Genomic DNA, 19493 nt, shown 5'->3' on the forward strand with positions numbered 1-19493 from the left:
CACCGAAGGGCAGCAAGCTAAAATAGAATTGCAAACATAAAGTCATAGGATTCTGCTGAAGCCACATTTTTATGGGGGATTTGGCATTAGTCTCTTCAGCAAGTGGAAAATGCAGTGGCTGGTGCTGTGAATGTACATGCCTAAGTATAGCAGTGAGTTATTAAAACTGTGACTGTTACCAGAACTTTTAAAACTTACTGTATTCGTTAGCTCTTGGGAGCACTCTGGGAGAGAAATAACCCCACAAGTCACTTGGGTTGTTAAAGAGAACTAAGAATTCTCACTACAAAACTGGTACCCTTTCTAGTTAGTTAACATCCTGAATGACAATATATCCATCCAAGTGTATTTATTCCTATGCCTCCATCTTCTGAAAAATATATGACTTTTGCTAATTTACAGTTGCACAGTCACAGGCCCCTGTTTTTTTCTTTGCCTCTTCTGATTATGGGAAGCATGAGAAAAGTGACCTTCCCTTTCCTTGCCCTCCTCATTGTACATCAGAAGCTGGTATTCTTGTCTGCTGGAGTTCGGACAATGTCAAAGTGGAGGGGAAAAAACAAAACAACTGGGGCCGTCTGCCCATCCTTTCACTATGTAGACAGGGAGGGTTTGAGACTTAGCATTTTGCATTGGACAGGATTGTATCAAGACCTAACAAATTAAAAAATAGTGTTCAGATGCCTCAGTAAAACAGTGATGGGGGGGGGGGGGAGGGACTTTTAGAAACACATTTCAGTTATGGCTTACCGTACAAACAACTGGTAGGAGTGAAATCTTTGTTGTTTAAACTACAAAGAACAATGCAAGCCAGGCTTTAGCTGCTAATACTTAGATTCACAAACACAGTTTTAAGCTCCTACTTTAAAAGGTTGACTGATAAATTTGGGCATGTTGTTTAGTGCTGTGAATTTGTCATGAATTGAGTTTCTGCAGTGTTATTTACTTTGTTAAATAAAGTTCCCTGATGCCTGTTGCTATTCATCTTGGGAAGAGAGATACACTACTTGAGTAGAAAACTGGTATCTATTTCCTGAAATTCTTAATAAAAATTATTTTGCTGTTGTTCTGCCATTTGATGATAATTGAGTTTTCTGGGGGGGGGGGTGTCTGTGACTTGGTATGATTGCATCTTTTCATTACTTTGGAGGGAATTTTTTTTACATGTTTTAAAACCTGTGTCTCAAATGGTAGTTATACATTAAGGTATAAAGTAACTTCAAAGATAGCTTTAAGAAAGAAATAGAGGTTTAAATTTTACCTCTGTCACAAAGTTTATTTGTTGATTCTGAAGGAATTAAATTGATAAATGCAGTGCTCAGGTAGCACCCTGTGACATTTTAACCTGGGTTCAAAGCTTCTCTTGTAGTTAGCTCCCTCAGAGATCCTTTGATGTTCTTACATTCGTTCACCCCCCATTTGCTATTGTCTTAAGTATTTACCTTCTGGAGTTTATTTAGGAAAGGTATTCTAGGATGTAGCAAAATATCTTAAACCAGAACTATGGTAGAATAGAGATGCTTACAGAGATGTTAATCGCCTGTGATCTATCATGAACTTAGATATAAATTGCAAGGTCAATACTAAACAGATATGATTCTGGATTATTAAAAAGAGAGGAAGAAACTGTATGCTTCTTTGAAAGCTATCTCTGTCATTTTCTTTTCATGATGCCTTCCAAGCTTGAGCACTGATTTTAATTTTTTTAACTCCAACATTAAATTTGAAGTACAAAAAATTCCTTGAAGCTCACTTGAAAACTAAGGTTTTCAACATACACTTACTTCTTGTATCCCTTATAATTTTCAATATTAGTTTTTCACCACATTTTTGTTAACATGTGTATGCAGAAGATTTGTTCTGTCCTGTTCACTGGAAATACTAAATAGCTCATTTGATATCTAAAACGACTGGAACACCTGCCTTCTCTTCATTGCAAGACTGACCAACAGGACTAACGTACTTTATACATGAGGTTGAAAATAAAACTGTGAGGAATTAGCATAATCTGAGTACATAATATAAAATCAGAATTGCATAATTTTAACTTTTTCTCAAAGGGAACAGTGCTGAGAGATTACATCTTTGCATAGTTCCTGGGTATAAGATTTATTTATTGAATTTTAATTATTGAATTTGATTTCAGAAACCTTTTTTTTTTTTTTTTTATTCCATGCAAGAAACTTTAAGGTTAGCTTGGTGAATTCACTATTTTGTTTTAAGGATCTACAGAAAGGGATTATTAAGTATTGTTGAGGGCTCAGTGTAACACGGGACATGATTTGTCTTCTCTCCTGTTTCTGAATACCAATTTCTAAATTAACAATGCCATACTATGAAAATGAAATGTTAAACCAAGGATTTACATATGGACTGAAATAAAAATAACATTTAGTTTTAAAGTCAAATCTAAAAATTATCTTATTTTTTCATTAACATTTAGAAAACTAAGGATAGAAAGAACTTCAAGGGCTGGCTATTCTGCCCTCTCACAGGTTGACCAGAGAGGTTGTGGAGTCTCCATCCATGGAGATATTCAAGAGCCATTTGAACATAGTCCTGGGCAACTGTCTCTAGGTGTCCCTGCTTGAGCACGAGGTTTGGATCAGATGCCTTCTAGAGGTCACATCCAGCCTCAAACATGTCATGGTTCTGTGACCTGATCAATTGCAGGTTTGCCATTTGTAACAGGTGTTTGCCAGCCTGTTTTTAAAACTGATTTGGTCTCTATAAAAAACTAAAATGTTTTGTATTCCCCATAGGCAATGTATTCTAACACTTTGCTATCTTCACCTTCTTTAGACTTTTTTTTCTTACCATTAAAGCTAAATTTTCCTTAATGAAGTTTAAATACGTTATGATTTTCTGTCCTATCCTCTACAAATATAAATCTAAAATGCACCAGGCATCTAGGAACGTGAAGAATGTCATTTTGCTCCCTCTGAGAAGAAAAGAAAGGCTACTTCACAGGCTGAAAAGAACATGCATATCTACATAGCCTATTGTGAGGAGGAGTTTCTCTTCTTTTCCTCCCAGCAGAGTGACATTGTTGACTGGTGTTTAAACTGCCACCTACCCCTGAAATTTTTTGTGCTTGCTGCTAGCTTTTAATTTCCTCACCTTTAACATAGATTATTCCTATCTCACTAAAATACCTTGCATTTGTCCATGTTGAAATTTATCCTATTCTGTTTAAGCCATTTGTGTAGTTTTCAAGATAATTTTAATTACAGTCTCGTTCTTGAAATTTCTTTATGCCTTCCTCATTTGCTGGAATCTTCCATCAGTCAGCTTGGTAAAAACCTTATTTTTCCTGCTGGTTGATCCATGTGAACAGAGCCTTAGGTGTCATGGTCTTGGGTGAGACATCCCTGACCATGGCAGGGGGGTTGGAACTAGGTGATCTTAAGATCCTTTCCAACCCTACCTATTCTACAAGTCTATGATTCTATAAAGCACCAGGATATTTGTCCTTCCGTTCTGATAGTGAACCATTGATAAACAATCTCTGATTTTCATTTTACAAAGTAAATACTTATGAAAACATTACTGTGTTGGGGTTTTTTTAGCTGGGTAATTTCTACTAATATATCTGTGAAACTTAATGCAAGCAGTATGTGTGTCTCTAATGACTATACATATTTATAGAGGACTTTACCCTGAATTATATCAAAACTTCTATGTAAATTGTATACAAAGGAATCCTTATCATGAAAAAGGAGATGTTGCTTGAGGGGGTTATAGCTAGTTTAATAATTCAGAAGTGGCACAACCCAGAGTTTAAAAATGCAAAATAAAAAAAGGTGTATTTTTTTCCCCAGGGGAGTCTTCCTACTTATCTTTAATTAACTATCTCAAATCCCTAAGAGCCTGAAATCAGTCTGCATGGAAACACTGTGTAAACAAAATGGCAAAGGGTCGAAAGAAATAATCCAAATTCAAATTTCACCTATACCAAGTCAGCAATATCAATTGTTTTATTTTTATAAACAGGTAAAAATATTTTCTTACCAAATGGTCAAGATTGTTTCTATTATCCAAGTTTTAGTGTTTCTATGTGTAAATTAATTTTTTGATATCTTAAATGTTTTTTTTCCTAAGAGTTTTGTATCTTATATGCTTTGGCATCAAACAGAATTTATAAAGGAAATAATTACATCTGATTTATTCACTTATCCATTAGCAGAATCAGTTGAAAATTCATTATTTTCTAGTTTGCTTTTCTTGTAGTCAGAGCTGTTGGCACTCATTTAAAATCAAGCTTCAGCTTGGCATTGCACTTGTTGTCATGAAAATAATGAAAACAATCAAGTACAGTAGTATTGATTATGTAGTAATTATGTACTAAAGAGTAAATGCTTATTTATATACAGATATTGCCATTTTTGTCCTATCTATATGATCTGCCACTTTACAGCTTTCTAGGATCAATGTGGAAAAAAAGTAATCAAGGTTAAAAAAGAATTAAGCTGCAGTTCCAGAATAGCTCACAGACTGCGCAGTAGAAGTGAAGGTTTCAATTTGGTTTGAGTTCCTAACTGCTAATTTTCTTTTGGACCATTGATCACTCTTTTCCCAACTGGCTGTAATTTGCCTGTTAATCCCTGACTAGTTGCCCTACCAAAGGCAAATCTGCTAAAGAACCCTAATTAATGATGCCCTGATTCTCCCAGAGTTTTAGTAGAAACATGGCAGAAAGGGAGTCTGAGACCAGGATCTTTAGGTTCAACATGGAAAGGCACTTAAAACTGGAGAGGGGAAAGGGAGAGGCACATGATCCACAGCGTATTTCTGCTCTGCTGCAACTTTGGACTGGTCAGTTAGGGCATCTGTTTGTCCTGAGTTCCCAAAGGTCCAGAACAGTGTTAACAATATTAACATATGTCTGTGAAGAAATTGTTGGATGAAAAATAGCATACAAATATCCTTTGTGGTGCAATGGTATGAAAAAAAGGGGGTTGGAAGTGTCCTCAATTATTAAGTAAGAACAGTAGGTAGAGGCCTGAAAAACACAACTAATAATCATCAAGTGTTGCAGTCATATAGGAACTCTCAAGGAGTGCTATATCCCCTTAGGATCTTGCTTTAGTTCTTGCTGAAGTGGATGTTCAAAATACTGTCCAGTTCAGCTTGTGAGAAAGCAGTGAAGCTGCAGCTACTTTTGTGATCTTGGTGTTCTCAGATGTGGACCCTTCAGAATCTTCTGAAATGGTAGTTCTCAGCTTCTTTCTTCCTGGACCACAATTCCATTGAGACATGCAATTATTCCATGGAACTGAGATCTGGTCAGAGCACTTCCTCTTAGATTTACCCAAAGAAGTGGTTAATCACTTCAGATTAAGAAGTTAGAGTGTTTAATAATATGTTGCTGTGGAATTTATACAATTGACTCTGAATTTTTTTTTTTTTTAGTTTCTGGAAAAATGTGTGAACACTATTAACCTTGCCTCCAAACCGCGTGCTGAGATTCCAGCTGGTTAGGCATTTTTTAATTATTTTTAACAGTGGAGAAGGTAATAATTGGTTCTTGAAAGAAAACTTTCCCTAGTGAATGCATCATGCTTGTAAAGTAACCAGGATAGATTTATTGATTCCGGCTAGAAATTTAAAAAATAACCTTGAACACTTTGTGATCTTCCCAGAGATATATCCAATTTACTCCTGGTGCCATATAATGTATTTAAATCACATTATCGTTTAAACCTTTTCTGTAAAAATATATTTAACTAACTTCTTTACTAAGATATATCAACAAAAATTACAGAGCTGAAAAAGTAATTTACTTATAATTTGTAATATATTTATATATTTATATAATATAAATATATTTGTAATATATTTATAATGCTATCAAATTCTGTGATACAGATAAATCTACTCACCTCTTCTTTCAGTATTGTGGGATAGATTTTGACCTACACCTGTATAAATTATGACCTTAATGTATGGCTATTCTGTGGGTGAGATCACATTAAATATATGTGAACCTATAAACTCTTTTTATGTGGGTAATAATAATGTGTTAAAAATAATCTGTACTTTGTAAGAGTAGTCAATAGTCAGCTGTCTGTGTCCCTAAGCTTTATAATAATGGAGTTTTTAATCCTAAATAAGTATACATCTTTGCAACTATATACATCAGTATTGCATGTTGAGTTTTTTTTCAAGCAGTGCCATTCTTGCTATCTAATCAGTCACTGCTGCAACATGATTAGGTTTTGATGGTAGTACTACAATAAGAAATGTATCATATACCTCTTCCCATCACTATGGTTTTAATCCAGTGTGCAAGTACAAGTAATAAACTGTGAAAGCGTTTCTGCAAGGTTTGTGCAAGTAATCTTCTTCTTCTGTCTGGGACAGCCTCAGAGCACATACAGCTATCTACTAGTTTTCAAATACAGATTCCTCAAATTTCTATTTTATTGAAAATCTGGCAAAGAATAAAATAACTTCGAATTGTCTTTTTCTTGGAATAAGAAAATGACAATGTACGTTTGCCAACTGCTTGCAAGTAACTACGAGCAGCAGTAATTGCTTTTAATTAAGGAAACTTCAAAACACGAAACTTGAAATTTCAGGCTGTGCCAGTGACATAAGAGGATGTGGTTTATAAACACATACATAAAACCAATAAGCATCCTATCAAATGTTCTGTAACTTAACTGTTTAGTGGGAAAAAAAATGTATTGAATATTTTACCATTTTGTGTGCTTAGCAGCGAGGGATTTCTTGAGATGTAAAGATAAACCCTGTATGCATCTGTCAAAGGGATTCCGCAGATTCCATACTTATGTCTGTATAAAATTTAGTAACTGAGTAACTTTATCTTATCTACTTGTTCCAACTTCATATTAATCTCTGAACCTGCTCCTGTAAAGTGAGTTTCTGATAGGCTAGTGTCTAGCCAGTGCTGTGTTAAGATTTAGTATCTAGTTAGAGAAAGTTGATGGGCCAGTGAGCCTCCATTAGTATGGAAGCCTTGCAAAGAGAGGTGATATATCCAGCTTTAGTTATTTAACCACATATTTAAGTACAAATGAGCTGACTATACTTCAAAATGTTTCCGAAGCTACGGGATGCAAAGAAAATCCTGAGAGTTGGTTCAAAATAATTCATACAACTATTAATTAACAATTTATGTACAACTATCACTTACCCAGATCAGAACTTTGTTGCTTGGATTTGCTATTGAGTAGTCTGTGAAGTGGCCAAAGAATGTGTGGCTGCACTGTTGGAAAAGGGAGATTCAAAAACCTACACACCCCCAACAAAAAGTGATTAAACAGGTAGATTTACTTTTTATAGAAAGCAGATAGTCAGTGGGGCTCGATGTTTACCTATCAGGAGGTCAGGTCTGTGCTGTGGCATCTACTGACTGCTGGCTAGGATTATCTGCAAAAAGGAAAATTGAAGAGGAAATCTATTAATTGGGAATTAAGAAACAGACATGTAAAGAACAAGGAAGACACTAAAAGCAAAAGTAGCAACTTCATAATATTTCAGGACATTGAAGGCAAAAAAAGGACAGATATCAGGAGGTATGCAAGAGTAGGTAATCTTATAGTGCCAGAAACACATGCTTGCTGATGTAATTTCATCTTCACTAGCAAGGTTTTCCTGTTTAGATAGGCAGCAGCATAGTTTTACTGCTAAACGGATCTTTTGTTTAGCTGGCCTAAGATTAAAACAAAAAAAAAAAAAAAAAAACCAACTTTTGCAGCTCTGTCAGGTTCTGGAAGCTGCCAAGAAGCCTCTATATTATGCCTTGTTCCAAACAGTGAGTGTGCACAAACAGTCTGGCCCTGGAAGGAGCTGCAGGTCCTTCCTGAACAGGACATGTTCTAGTGTTGGCTGTGAGATCAGGCTTTTTTTCTGTGCTTAGTTGCAATGTGAGTTAAATTATTCTAGTTTCTTCAGCTGGTCTTTAAAGGATATGTGAGAATTGCTAATGCATTAGAAGGCTGGCTCTTCCTCTTGGGGAAAGAGAAAGTGAGAAGTGTCTTTCTTTGAAAAATGTTTATTTTTCTATTGAAAAAGTAATACTTCTCTTGCAAGAACCTACCTTGAAGTATTCAACAGCAATATATCACATATAACAGAGTTGAGAAGGCTACTTAGGACAACATAAAATGTCTACAACTGTCAGTGACATGCTGCAGATACATGACTGGCTTCCCTCTGAAATGTTCCGTTTGAAAGGCAGCATCTTTTTCATTAAATTACCTTCCATACTGCAGAAAGTATTAATCAAGCAGCTACAAAATCCTTTAGAGCTCTGTGCTTTCCTGTTCATGGTATGTCTCCATGACTCCCTTAGCTGGCAGCTACTGCTCCAGCAGCTGCAACGTTATTAGAGGGGTAGTCCTGATGCCCCAGCAGGTAGCAGGTTGGCCTTACTACAAATGTTGGCTTTTGATGAAAATGGGCTCCCTCTGGTGAGTGGTTGAGTGGTTGTCAACTGAACTACCTAGGTAGTTTGTCTTGGCTTCATTTTAAATGGACTACCGCAGTACTTGAGCACCCACATACACTGGCACCTAAAGTATTGCTAGCAACCGACAGTACTCATTCATTGTCTTTGTTCCCTGAAGTGGCATAGGGCTTGCAATAGTAAATCTTGCCATTTTTCACTAAATAGGAGGGAAAGCAGGAGACTGGCTGCAGTTGTGTAGGGTAATTTTGGTGTGCTTCAGTTCCAGCTCTGGCCTTAGCAAATCACCAGTGTAAATGGTTAATATTTCTTAGGCATTTTTCGGTTTATCTTGTGCTGAGCAACATACTACCTGTATTTTTTGCAGGATGCAGGTCTGATAAAAAAACAACCCACGAATATGCTTTGATTTTGTAGCACTTATATTTATAAACATGTAAAACCAGAAATTAAAGCTCTGTAGTCATCCATTTTGCTTCATTAATTCAGGTACCTCCAGACCTTAATGGTAGAGGGCTGTCAACATGGTACATCTGGGAACTACATAAACAGTCTCCTAAACTTTTGACTGAGAAGGTCATTAAGTTTGACATTGAAGCAAGGTTTCTAAATTGAATGTTCTCACATTTAAATCTAGACCCCATTAAACAGGCATCCTATCTGAATGGGACTGGTAAACTGGAGACAGCTGGGTAGAAATCGTCTTAGATCTTACAGGTTGTTTGCAGGAGGAATGAGGATCTCCAGTTCTTGATCTAACTACGGAGTAAGTTTATTGAAATTCCTGGGTCTGTTGGTTTGGTTTTTTTTAAGTTTTCAGTTCTGTGTGATAACTGCTCTCTCATCCTTTCAGTAAATACCCTTCAAAGGCTGTTGTGAAGATAAAAAGGTGATGTTAAGGGAACAAAGCAGGAGGAAGGGGGACTTTCAGTCTTAGGTTTGATTCAAACAGAAATAAGCCACGAAAGTAAAATAAGTGTGACTGCTGAACCACAGCTAGATAATTCTAAACGTATATCAAGCCCAAGTAATAACGACTGGATCAAAAAAAAAAACAAAACCAAAAAAAAACCACCCAAACCAACCTGCATTCTTCAACCTAGCTTGGAGCTTTCTGCAGCTTAGTTGTCTTTCACATTTAGTTGCCAGCTGTGTCAGACATGATCCCATGAGGGGCTCTTCCTTTCTCTCTCATGGCTCAGTGGTAGTCAAAGGTGTTCAGAATCTTCAATATTAATGCATTCTAGGCAGAGAAACTGTAGACTTCATTGTGCCCTGTAAAGCAAGCAGATGTCTGCCACTGAAAATGGTGCAAGTTTGGTAAAATGGGTTAGAAACAGGATCAGATTTGCTGCTTTGGATTTGGAAGATGTGCAGGTGTTTTCTTACAGTCTGCAACTTTATATGATGTTTCAATGGAACATCACTGGAATATTAATTTATATTAAAATCCTAAATTAATATTAAAATAATTAATATAAAAATTAAAAATCACTTTATGCATTAAGAGTACTCAAGGAAAATAAATATGAGAAAACCACACAGCTGCAGCCATCAGGAAATGAAGCCAAGTTCATTTCTCAAAGTTCCCAACTGCCTGGTTTTTCCTTTTGGTAGTCTATTTATCTAGGTAATTGTCCGATATCAAAAGTTGTAGTGCACTTAATCATGGAATGCAATTGCAAAGGTACAGTGAAAATCCAGAGCATTTCCACCGGGCAAATTTTCAAATGACAGCCTTAATCAATTTGATGTTTTGATTTGCAAAACCAGCATCAAACTTTGTGTTCATATCTTTTGGTTATAGCAAATGCCCTTTTAGGTGGTGTAACTGAACAAGTATTTTCAAACAACATTACCACTGTCTTATTTCAGGGGTTGGCAATATATTTAAAAATAAATGTATCATATTGTCCATCTTGGAAGGTTTTATTTATTCAGGTTTAGTGGTGTTGAGGATTTAAATCCATTCTTAATTACTCTTTGATCTTACTTGTTCAACACTGCTGCTTCATCAGAACAGCAGATGGCAAGCCACTGACGTATGGATTTAGTCATTTAATAGTTTTTTTAGTATCACTAACTTCTGTTAAACTGATAGTGTAGGATTATTTCCACATGCTAAAATCCTAGCTCATCTCTTCCGTGACCCTAACGAATTGGCATGCTGGAGCAGTCACTGCCCAGCTCCAGGCTGAGCTACTTTCTCATTTGTCTAACATAACAGCTTAATTCTGGCTAAAGACCAAGAACTTTGCACTTTGAAACTGCTGAGAAGTATTGCTGCCTACTAAAAAGAGCAACATACAGATATACATTACAAGACTGAAGTAGTGTTATATATGGTAGGAGAGCCTACCTTCTAGAGAATATCTTTTGATATTCATTCTTCTGGCCTTGTTAAGGATATTCTGGAAGCTGAGTGATGCCAATGAACAAATCTTTTTCACTTCAGTGTAACTAGGGTCAGCTTTTTAATAGTACAGTTACGTGACTTGTCCTTTGCTGAGCTGTCACTTTAGCATTTAGCATGTCAGAATAAATCTTGCATTAGCACAACTCTGCAGTAGCTCTGCTGACATAAAACCAGCATAAGTATAAGGAGAGGCTAGGCCAAATTGTTTAGTCCAGATCCCTGATCTTTTGGAGTGGCTCCAGCATTGTATAAAGCAGGTTTTTCTTTCTTCTCTCTTTTTTTTTTTAAAAAAAAAAAAAAAAACCAAACAAAACTTCTTTGTGCCTAAGTATGAAAACTAACAGGATTTCTGTTCTTGGAAATTCAGTATTGGGGAGTTTATTTCACTCCGGCTATTGCACTGCTTTGTGGTCCTTTGTGACTAATTCTTAAACTGAGGGGTACCGAAATCAGAATATCCTTGTGTAACCAAATTGTTGGAATTTCATGTTACAGAGGAAAACGCAACAGGTCTGTGATCTTAGCCTCAATAATTAATCTTTATGTTAAAGGAGTATTTATGAGTGTAACGTGTGATGAGACTCAGATCTAGGTTGCATTCTTAGCAGTCTGAGGAAAATGCTATTTCTAGGCTTCCTTTCAATGTAATTTAAACCGAGAAGCGTTTACCGGTGATTTTATCAGAATTTGTTTGGGTCCACGTATTGTCTAACTGGAATAGATATTACAGAAGTACCTCGCACTCGTGTGAGTTAAACATGCCATTTCCCGTTGATTCCCATACATATGATTTATGTTTTCAGACTGATGTAGGGAAGGCGTTGCAGCCGCATGAAAGCCAAACCCAAGCCCAAGCAGTCCCGCCGGCGGCACAGTTAACTCCTTCCTAGGAGCAGGCACGGTGGAGGTTCTCTCCTCCCCAGCACCTCAGCTCCACATACTGGGCACTGCCAGAGTTCAGCAGAGGTGCAAAAGCTCAGTAGCTTCACAGAAAAGCCATTTCCTTCAGACAAGGAAATTTTGTGTCTTTCAGTGCAGTCACACATGGTACGTGCCCCTGTGTACTTGGAAGAACGACAGATGTCAAGATGTCGGTTTTGTATTTGTATATGTATAAAGTATTTCCTAGCACAGAGAAAAAAGGATAGGAGAATGGGAAGGTGGTCCAGGACTCTGCATCCTCCCGTGCGCTCAGCTGTGTCCGGCTAAAGGGACAGCACTGCCGTCCCTGCACCGACCCCAGGGTGTCTGCTTGAGACGGAGCCCCTCTGCGGATAAATGAACGGCATCTCTCAGTGCCTCCAGTCCGATCGGTTCTGGAGCTCGCCCAGGCGGCACAGAGAGGGCAGCGGGACAGCTGTCAGCCCCTCAGGGAAGTCCTGCCCTGCCTGCCCCGGCCCCAAGCCCGCCGGCTGCAGCGGAGGGGCCGTCTCGCCTCCAACCTGCTGCCCGGAGCGGGTGGTTCGGCGTGGGGGGAACCCCACTCGTGTCCACCTGGAGGCAAAAGCGCTCTTACCTTGGAGTGGGAAACGCCCTTCAGCCCTAACACGCGGGGACACAGCAGCTTCCGCAGCGTAGCGCAGCCGCGCACAGCTGCAGGTAGCGCGTTGTGCGGGATCGGCGGCTGGCCCAGGGTATTGTCTCACCCAGCAGCCGCTCAGCCCTGGCGATGTGCGGGCTTCCACCACAGCGTTCTCGCTCTGGTTGTGAGAGGCAAGTTTTTGCTGGTTTGGGGTTTGGGGTCCGTTTGGTAGAATGCAATTTGCAGATAAAACTAACTCATGAGAAGCAGTAACTATTTGATTGGGGACTATTACTTCCCTGTAGAGTCATTCCTGAGCAGGACCTCCGTGGTACACACACTTTCCTAACTCAAAGTCCCGCCAAGCCTTCATTCGGGGGATTTCTTGCCCTATGCAGCGTTATCGAGCTGGGCTGGTTTCATTTAGTGGTTTTGAGCTGCTTTAAAGAGGCAAAGCGTGTTGCCTTTAAACACACGTTTAAAAAAATAAAAAAATAAAAAAAAAGGGGGGGGGGTTGGCTCTTGTCTTGAGAAACTGCTCGGTTTGCAGGAAGCCCTCCGGATGTTTGCTGCTTTTCATGTGGCATTTGTGGTCGGCTCTGATAACGCCGGGAGCACCACTTCCAACACCGCGGGCCGCAGCCGACCTGAAATAGAAACACATCTCTGGCCGGAGGATCCCCGCGCCGTGCCCCGCCGGGTTTAAAAGGTCAATAAATCAGGACGATGAACTCCCGGCGGCATTGTTAGGTTGGGAAAGTTCACGAATGACCCCAGGAGTCGTGCGACCACGAAGGTTTCGGGAGCTCTTCAGTAAACGCTGACGAAGAGCGGTCAGGCGAAGCTCTTCAGTAAACGCCTCAGGGAAGCGCGGTGGAAGTGGAGAGCGCAACCACAGTGGGAGCCAGTGCTGTGAGGGGTGTTTTAATGTTACTGTTCAAAAATCCCTAAAGAGTCAAAACAGAAATCGAGAAAATATGTGAGATCATCTACTTATGACGCCAGAGGCACTGAAAGGGTCACAAACTGCCGTAATTTCTGTACAAAAGAAGGAGCTTTTACTTTCTCGGCTTCGATTCAAAACACACCTTTCTTTCTTTGATCCCAGATCAATGAGCTGTAGAAACGGTTTGCACAAATCTGCCGAACAAAGTCAGGGCAGTTGACTTAGTTTACTGCCTCGTGTTCATTATATAGAAAAACATTTTCTTTTATGCTGGAAGTGACAGCCCCCAAACTGCTGTAAACCGTGTTTGCAAGAGGTCCCTTGACCCGCTGAACTTTTCCAGTACTAGCTCTTGCAGGATTTGTTCCCTTGCCTGCCGAAAGTGTTCCTGTTCAGTAGAGTGAAAGGGACAGTTCGGCGTTTTAATAAGAAATAAAAGGTTGAAAAAATCCAAGGCAGCCGGTTTTGGCCGGGTCAGTAACACGGTGTGAACTAGGAAAGGGACCAAGCTCTCCCGGGCAGCGCGTTGTGACCCTCTGGGGTTTTGCTTCGCTTGGGAGTTATCCCGCTTTCCCCCTCAACTGAGTGTTCTGTTCACAGCAGGGAAAAACACACACACACACAAATTCTCCTGCGGGAATTTGCTTCAGACGCGATTCGAATTCTGGTAAATTCAGCGTTTTCTCTGGGTACCGGCCGTGTGTGTCATACCCTGCGGTTCTGCGTCCTTGTACGTCGGATCGGGAAATATCACTGCCTCAGCCATAAAACCAAAATCACTGGCGCACCAGCCTAAGGGGTGCCCTAAGGCCCCCAAAGGAGAGGGACTGAAAACTAATAGAAAAAAAACCCAAAACATTTAATTCCTTAAAAGCGTTCCTGGTTATTTTTGACAGCTCTGTGTTGACGGTCGGTTTGCAAGCGGAACACGTCCAGATGTGTTTCTTTCACAGTCGGTTTTGAACGCATTATACTTTTGCAAGAATGGGGTAGTTAAATACTTGTATGAGGTCAATTTATACATCCATATGTGTAGAAACATTGTTTTCGCCTCCGCTGTTTTTCATAGCATCTGACAGAAGAAAAGCAGAGTTCTGTGATCGCTGCCCCTCGTTTCCCCTTCGACGGGGGAAGGGGAAAATAATACTAAAACCTGCTCTCTGCTTGATTTTAGGCAGCTACCAGAATTTTGGCAATGGTTTCGGCTTGTAGCAACAAGGATAAATACAGGGTTACCATTAGGTTGGAAATATATAGGCTGTATATATTATAATCTAACAAACAGGGGGAAGCAGAAAGCGTGAATGCACAAGTGCCGCCGGAATTGTCGTCCCGGTGTTTGTCTTGGGCAGGTACCGAACGCCGCTGAGGTTTTCTTCTTCGTAGGATATTGGAAAATATTTAGAATATTTAGGATATGTTGGGAATACACTTGACTGGCTGTCAAATGTAAAGGAGCGGGTTTTACTCTGCCCAAACCGGCATTTTCAATGTTAGAGTAAGTGAATGGTGATGCTGTTTTCATTCATTACATTTCATAAGGATCCTTACAATCTTGGTTTATTTGTTCGAAGTGGCCACCCAAACAACGGTGTCCTTAACCAAATAAACCGCTTTGATCTTCAGTTTAGAGCTCGGCTCTTTCTCAAATAAGCGTCTATGCATTTAATAGCATCACATAACAGTGCAAATATTAAACAGAGCGCCCGTGAAAACGCCGTATTTTGCATTGGTTTGTGTGCGGAAAAAATAACATAAATGATAGCGATATAGAATTTGTGTTTATTCTGAAGTGAAGGACACTTTTCAAGCCTCTGTTTCTGTTTACAGTTTGTTTAGGTGGACAAATGAGAGCTCCTGAAGAAGGCAATGCAGTAAGCAACGCCTGTTGCAAAGCCCACGTAAAAAATAATCAGGTCAGTTTACCCTACATATAGTAAATATTTGCACTTCTGGCAGATACTGAGTAACTTTATTATGAAGTATGAAGAAGTGAGATCGGATGTATTTCATAGGCTTTACGGTGGATACAGTACCCTACCCTACATCTTTTAGAGCTTTCGAGGTGAAATTCGTTAAGGTGCACCAGAAGGCAAGAGGCTGCAGGGTGATGGCTGCTCTTATCCTTCCCCAGTCCCTTTCCAAGCCGGCCCACCAAGGGAGCCGCCTGTATCACTCCGGGAGTTACAGGGTATCTGGCTCCTGATGGAAGCAGTCTGAATCTTCCACCATTGTCACGTTCCCCCTGGTGAGGGTTCTTCTTTTCTGGTTGGGCAGGTAACCGGTGGGTATCTACCTGAAGACATGCCGGTAGCGGAGGACCGCGGCGGGCCATTCTCTGCGGCCACCATGAGAGCGGGAATGAGCTCCGAGCGCCGTTTACGAATGCGCTGTGGGTTCACACGGACGATCCCCCTCACAGTTCCACGGGGAGGGGGCAGTACTGGGCACACAGAACCTCGACCTGCTCAGGTGCCGGCCGCGCCGGGAGGAGCCCCGGGGCCGCCCCACGCCGCAGCGGGAGCCGCCGCCGCCGCCACCGCCACCGCCCGGTGTCCCCACCCCCGAGGCCCCATTGGCCGCGTCGCCGCTCAAATAGGGCCGCGCGACGGCGGCCGCCAGCAGCGAGCGGGGTCCGAGCGACGAGAGCAGCCGCTGCCCCCCCGGAGCTCTCGGTCCCGGCGGCGCAGCCAGACATGAGCAGCCCCGATGCGGGCTACGCCAGCAGCGAGGACCAGGCTCAGGGGCGGTGCTCGTTGCCCGTTATGATGCCGGCCGTGGGCCCATGCCCGTGGGCAGAGTCGCTGAGCCCCCTGAGCGAGGCGAAAGCGAAGGGCGAGGCGGCGGCGTCAGGGGCGTCGGGCAGCCGGAGCAAGAGCGAGGCGCGGATCCGGCGGCCCATGAACGCCTTCATGGTGTGGGCGAAGGACGAGCGCAAGCGGCTGGCGCAGCAGAACCCGGACCTGCACAACGCCGAGCTCAGCAAGATGCTGGGTGAGCGCGAGGGGTGCCGGCAGGCGAGGAGGGGGGCTCGGGATTCTGGCGGGTAGTAGGATGCGGCGGGCGGGTTCATGAAATGGGGGACTCGGGTGGGTGTCGGGGCACGGACTGCGGGCGGGATCCGGGGGCTCCCGTTGTGCCGGGGTTCCAGGTGTGCGGCGTTCCCGATATGCCAGGGGTCCCTCGGAGCGGGTTCGAGAGCTCGAAGCCGGCGGCCGCGCGGGGCTCGGGGCCGGGCTGCGGACGAGACGGCGGCGCCGTCGGGGCCGGGCGTGGAGTCCCGCCCGTGTGCGGCCGGTCTGACGGTGGTCGTGTGCGCAGGTAAATCGTGGAAGGCGCTGTCGCTGTCGGAGAAGCGCCCGTTCGTGGAGGAGGCGGAGCGGCTGCGGGTGCAGCACATGCAGGACCACCCCAACTACAAGTACCGGCCGCGGCGGCGGAAGCAGGTGAAGCGCCTGAAGCGGGTGGAGAGCGGCTTCCTGCAGCACGGCCTGGCGGAGCCGGCGGGGCCCGGGCTGAGCACCGAGGCAGGCGGCAGCGGCGGCAGGATGTGCGTGGAGGGCCTGAGCCTGCCCTACGGCGAGCAGGGCTACGCGGTGTCGGGCGTGGGCCACTACCGGGACTGTCCGCCGCTGGGCGCCGGCTTCGACGGGTACAGCCTGCCGACGCCGGACCCGTCGCCGCTGGAGACGGCGGAGAGCGAAGCGCCGTTCCTGGCGGCGGGGCTGCAGGAGGAGTGCGCTCTGGTGCCCTACGGCTTCGCCCCGCACCCGGCGGCGGCGGGCGAGTACTCGGCGGCGGCGGGCGAGAGCCCGGCGGGCGCGGCGCTGCGCCGGCACTTGCCTCCCGGCGAGGCGCTGGGCCCGGGCCCGGCACTGCAGGGGCTGCAGGGGCTGCTGGGCTGCCCGGCACCGCTTCACGCCTACTACGGGCAGGCGTGCCAGCCGCCGGGCCCGGGGCGCGGCCCGTTGCCGCCGGGGGCCGTCGGGCAGCCGTCGCCGCCGCCCGAGGCAGCGCCGTGCCGGGAGCAGCTGGAGCAGCTGCCGCCGGAGGAGCTGCTGGGCGAGGTGGACCGCACCGAGTTCGAGCAGTACCTGCACTTCGCCTGCAAACCCGAGCTGGGGCTGACCTTCGCCGGGCACGACGTGGCCGAGGGTGTGGGTCCCGTCTCCTCGGCCGTGTCGGACGCCAGCACCGCCGTGTACTACTGCGGCTACCCCGACGTGTGAGGGCCTCTCTCGGGGACACGGCTCGTCTCGGCTCTTCTTGGGTTGGACTTGCGGGTGGGCGCCCGGCCCCACTCCTATTTATGTAATTTATTTGAATCTTGAGGACTGACAGGGTATCAGCGACCTGCTCGAGGTTTAAAGTGACGCGCCGTTTCACTGTCCAGGTGGTGCAGGTTTTACCACCGCCTTCTGACAGTGCCATGTCAAACTGTTCCTGCTGTGGAATCATGTTAGTAACACACGTGGAATACAGAGTCTGAGATCTTGTTAGAGATCCACATGCTTTTGTAATCTTGTACAGAGTGCTGGGTTTTATATGTTGGATTTGTACAGAATAATTTTGCACTTTTACAAATAAAAGGGAAATAATAAAACTGGTCGCTGATATCTCCTCTAAGAGATGATATCGTACTTTGTGGTCCATCACTGTTGCTTTTTAAACTACTTTTACTAATGTCCCTTGCACTAAGCATTCGGTCCCGTCACCCTCTCTGTAGACAATCTTCTTCCATCCCTCTTGCTCAAATGATAAACAAAATTTCAAGGGTTCAGAAAGTGTCTACTTCACGCTGTTCTTTATTTGGTGGTTTCTCACATTGTTGATTAATATGAATTAAGTTAAGAATTAATAAAAAGGGCGACCTATTTTATAGCTGAAGTGTAAAAACTGTGTAAAAATGATCTTACCGAAATAGGTTGAAGTTTGGGTCTGTTTTTAATGTAACCGTGGACACATGGTATGCCATCAAGAACAGCTCCTCGCTGAAATGGCCAGCGAAGCTCCCGGTCATTGAAGCACCTCCCCGGCGAGCCTGTGTGCCGTGTCCGGGGAGCTGCCCGGAGCAGGCTGGCCGTGGGGGCAGCACACCTCTGCTGTGCTTGAACGACAGCAGTAAGTCGGTGCTAAAAGTAGGTGAAAAATTTCGACACGAGTCTGTGAAGGGGGAGGCTGGGGAGGGGCAGCCCCCTCGGGCACCTCCCGCAGCGGCTCCTTAAGCTCTACCTCAGAGTCTTACCTTTGCCTTCCTAAAGTAATCCTTCAAATTGCCTCATCACGACTATAAATAGAAACATCTTTGAGGCTGACAAATATGCATCCTGCAGTTAAACTTCCGTGGCAGAGGGAGGGGAGAAGGAGGGGCAAGATTCTAGTGTCAGGACCGAGTCCAGCTGTGGGGTTGGACTGATAAATTCGTGCTGTTCATTACTGAAATCGGAGGGAGCAATCATCTGGGTCGTTTGCTTCCTCAGATAAAGTTGTGGAGCTGAGTCCTGGGAGGAGGGGGCCAGGCCCGAAGTGGCAGACTTGCCCACTGATTAACCTGTCTTCCACAAGAAAGGGAAATTCAATTGGGGACGCTTTCACATAACTTTAAAGAGGCTGATGTTTGTACTGGTGACAGATGAAACAGCGTGTACAGCCTCAGATGCCGACTGCCTCGCTCAGTGAAATTCGAGCATTGCCTCGCTGGCAACTGCATACTATTAGTAGTGTTGAATTAAAATGAGTTCAGACCCTTAGTGTTCTGTCAAGTCTAGCCTCTAGATTCTCAAACAGCTTTGTTCCAGAAGGTACACCTTAAATACCCACCCTGCCACCGTCTTCACTCCTCTATGTGTACTGCAGAAAACCGATGTACTCCTGTATGAGATGGTAGCTCAGGGCAAGGTCATTAGATGTCTGCTTGATACGTTAAATTTGGAAAAGGTGCTCCTAAACACAGACACGTAAATCCAGTAAAGAAATACGCATGAGAAATTATGTTTCATATTGGGTGAATTTTCCTTTTATCATATGTTTTTAACCTACAGGATTGAATTAAATTCGTTTGCCTTTTTCACACACGATTTTCTGAAGGAAAATCACTTTAGTTGGTGTTGGAAATCAATCATTACCATGCTTTTGATAAGTTTGGCCACCATTTCTTGCCGTTTTTCACTTAGGT

General features: G+C 43.5%; 1 protein-coding gene and 1 long non-coding RNA gene across 2 annotated transcripts; one reads left to right on the forward strand and one right to left on the reverse strand.

Moving 5' to 3' along the window:
- Positions 1-7190: 7190 nt before the first annotated feature.
- Positions 7191-12521, reverse strand: LOC133206699 (uncharacterized). The gene is made up of 3 exons (XR_009723841.1): positions 12367-12521; positions 9520-9709; positions 7191-7395 (listed from the first exon to the last, which is right to left on the reverse strand). It is a non-coding gene; the product is annotated as an uncharacterized LOC133206699 (long non-coding RNA).
- A 3420-nt stretch (positions 12522-15941) lies between these two features.
- On the forward strand, positions 15942-17934 carry LOC133206776 (transcription factor SOX-17-like). Its single transcript, XM_061343029.1, has 2 exons — positions 15942-16312; positions 16640-17934. The coding sequence occupies exons 1-2, from the start codon at positions 16015-16017 to the stop codon at positions 17545-17547; spliced, it is 1206 nt and encodes a 401-aa protein (XP_061199013.1). The 5' UTR covers positions 15942-16014; the 3' UTR covers positions 17548-17934.
- Positions 17935-19493: the final 1559 nt, after the last annotated feature.

Source organism: Neopsephotus bourkii, unplaced genomic scaffold (genome assembly GCF_033783945.1).
Source record: "Neopsephotus bourkii isolate Nb327-2 ecotype Australia unplaced genomic scaffold, CSIRO-AGI_Nbou_v1 NB_1820, whole genome shotgun sequence".
NCBI classification, from domain to species: domain Eukaryota; kingdom Metazoa; phylum Chordata; class Aves; order Psittaciformes; family Psittacidae; genus Neopsephotus; species Neopsephotus bourkii.

Bases quoted from the DNA above. Each gene is read 5' to 3' on its own strand.
- LOC133206776 (XM_061343029.1), top strand. From the start codon at position 16,015: ATGAGCAGCCCCGATGCGGGCTACGCCAGCAGCGAGGACCAGGCTCAG. The intron at 16,313-16,639 runs GTGAGCGCGAGG...TCGTGTGCGCAG, and splicing joins CGAGCTCAGCAAGATGCTGG to GTAAATCGTGGAAGGCGCTG.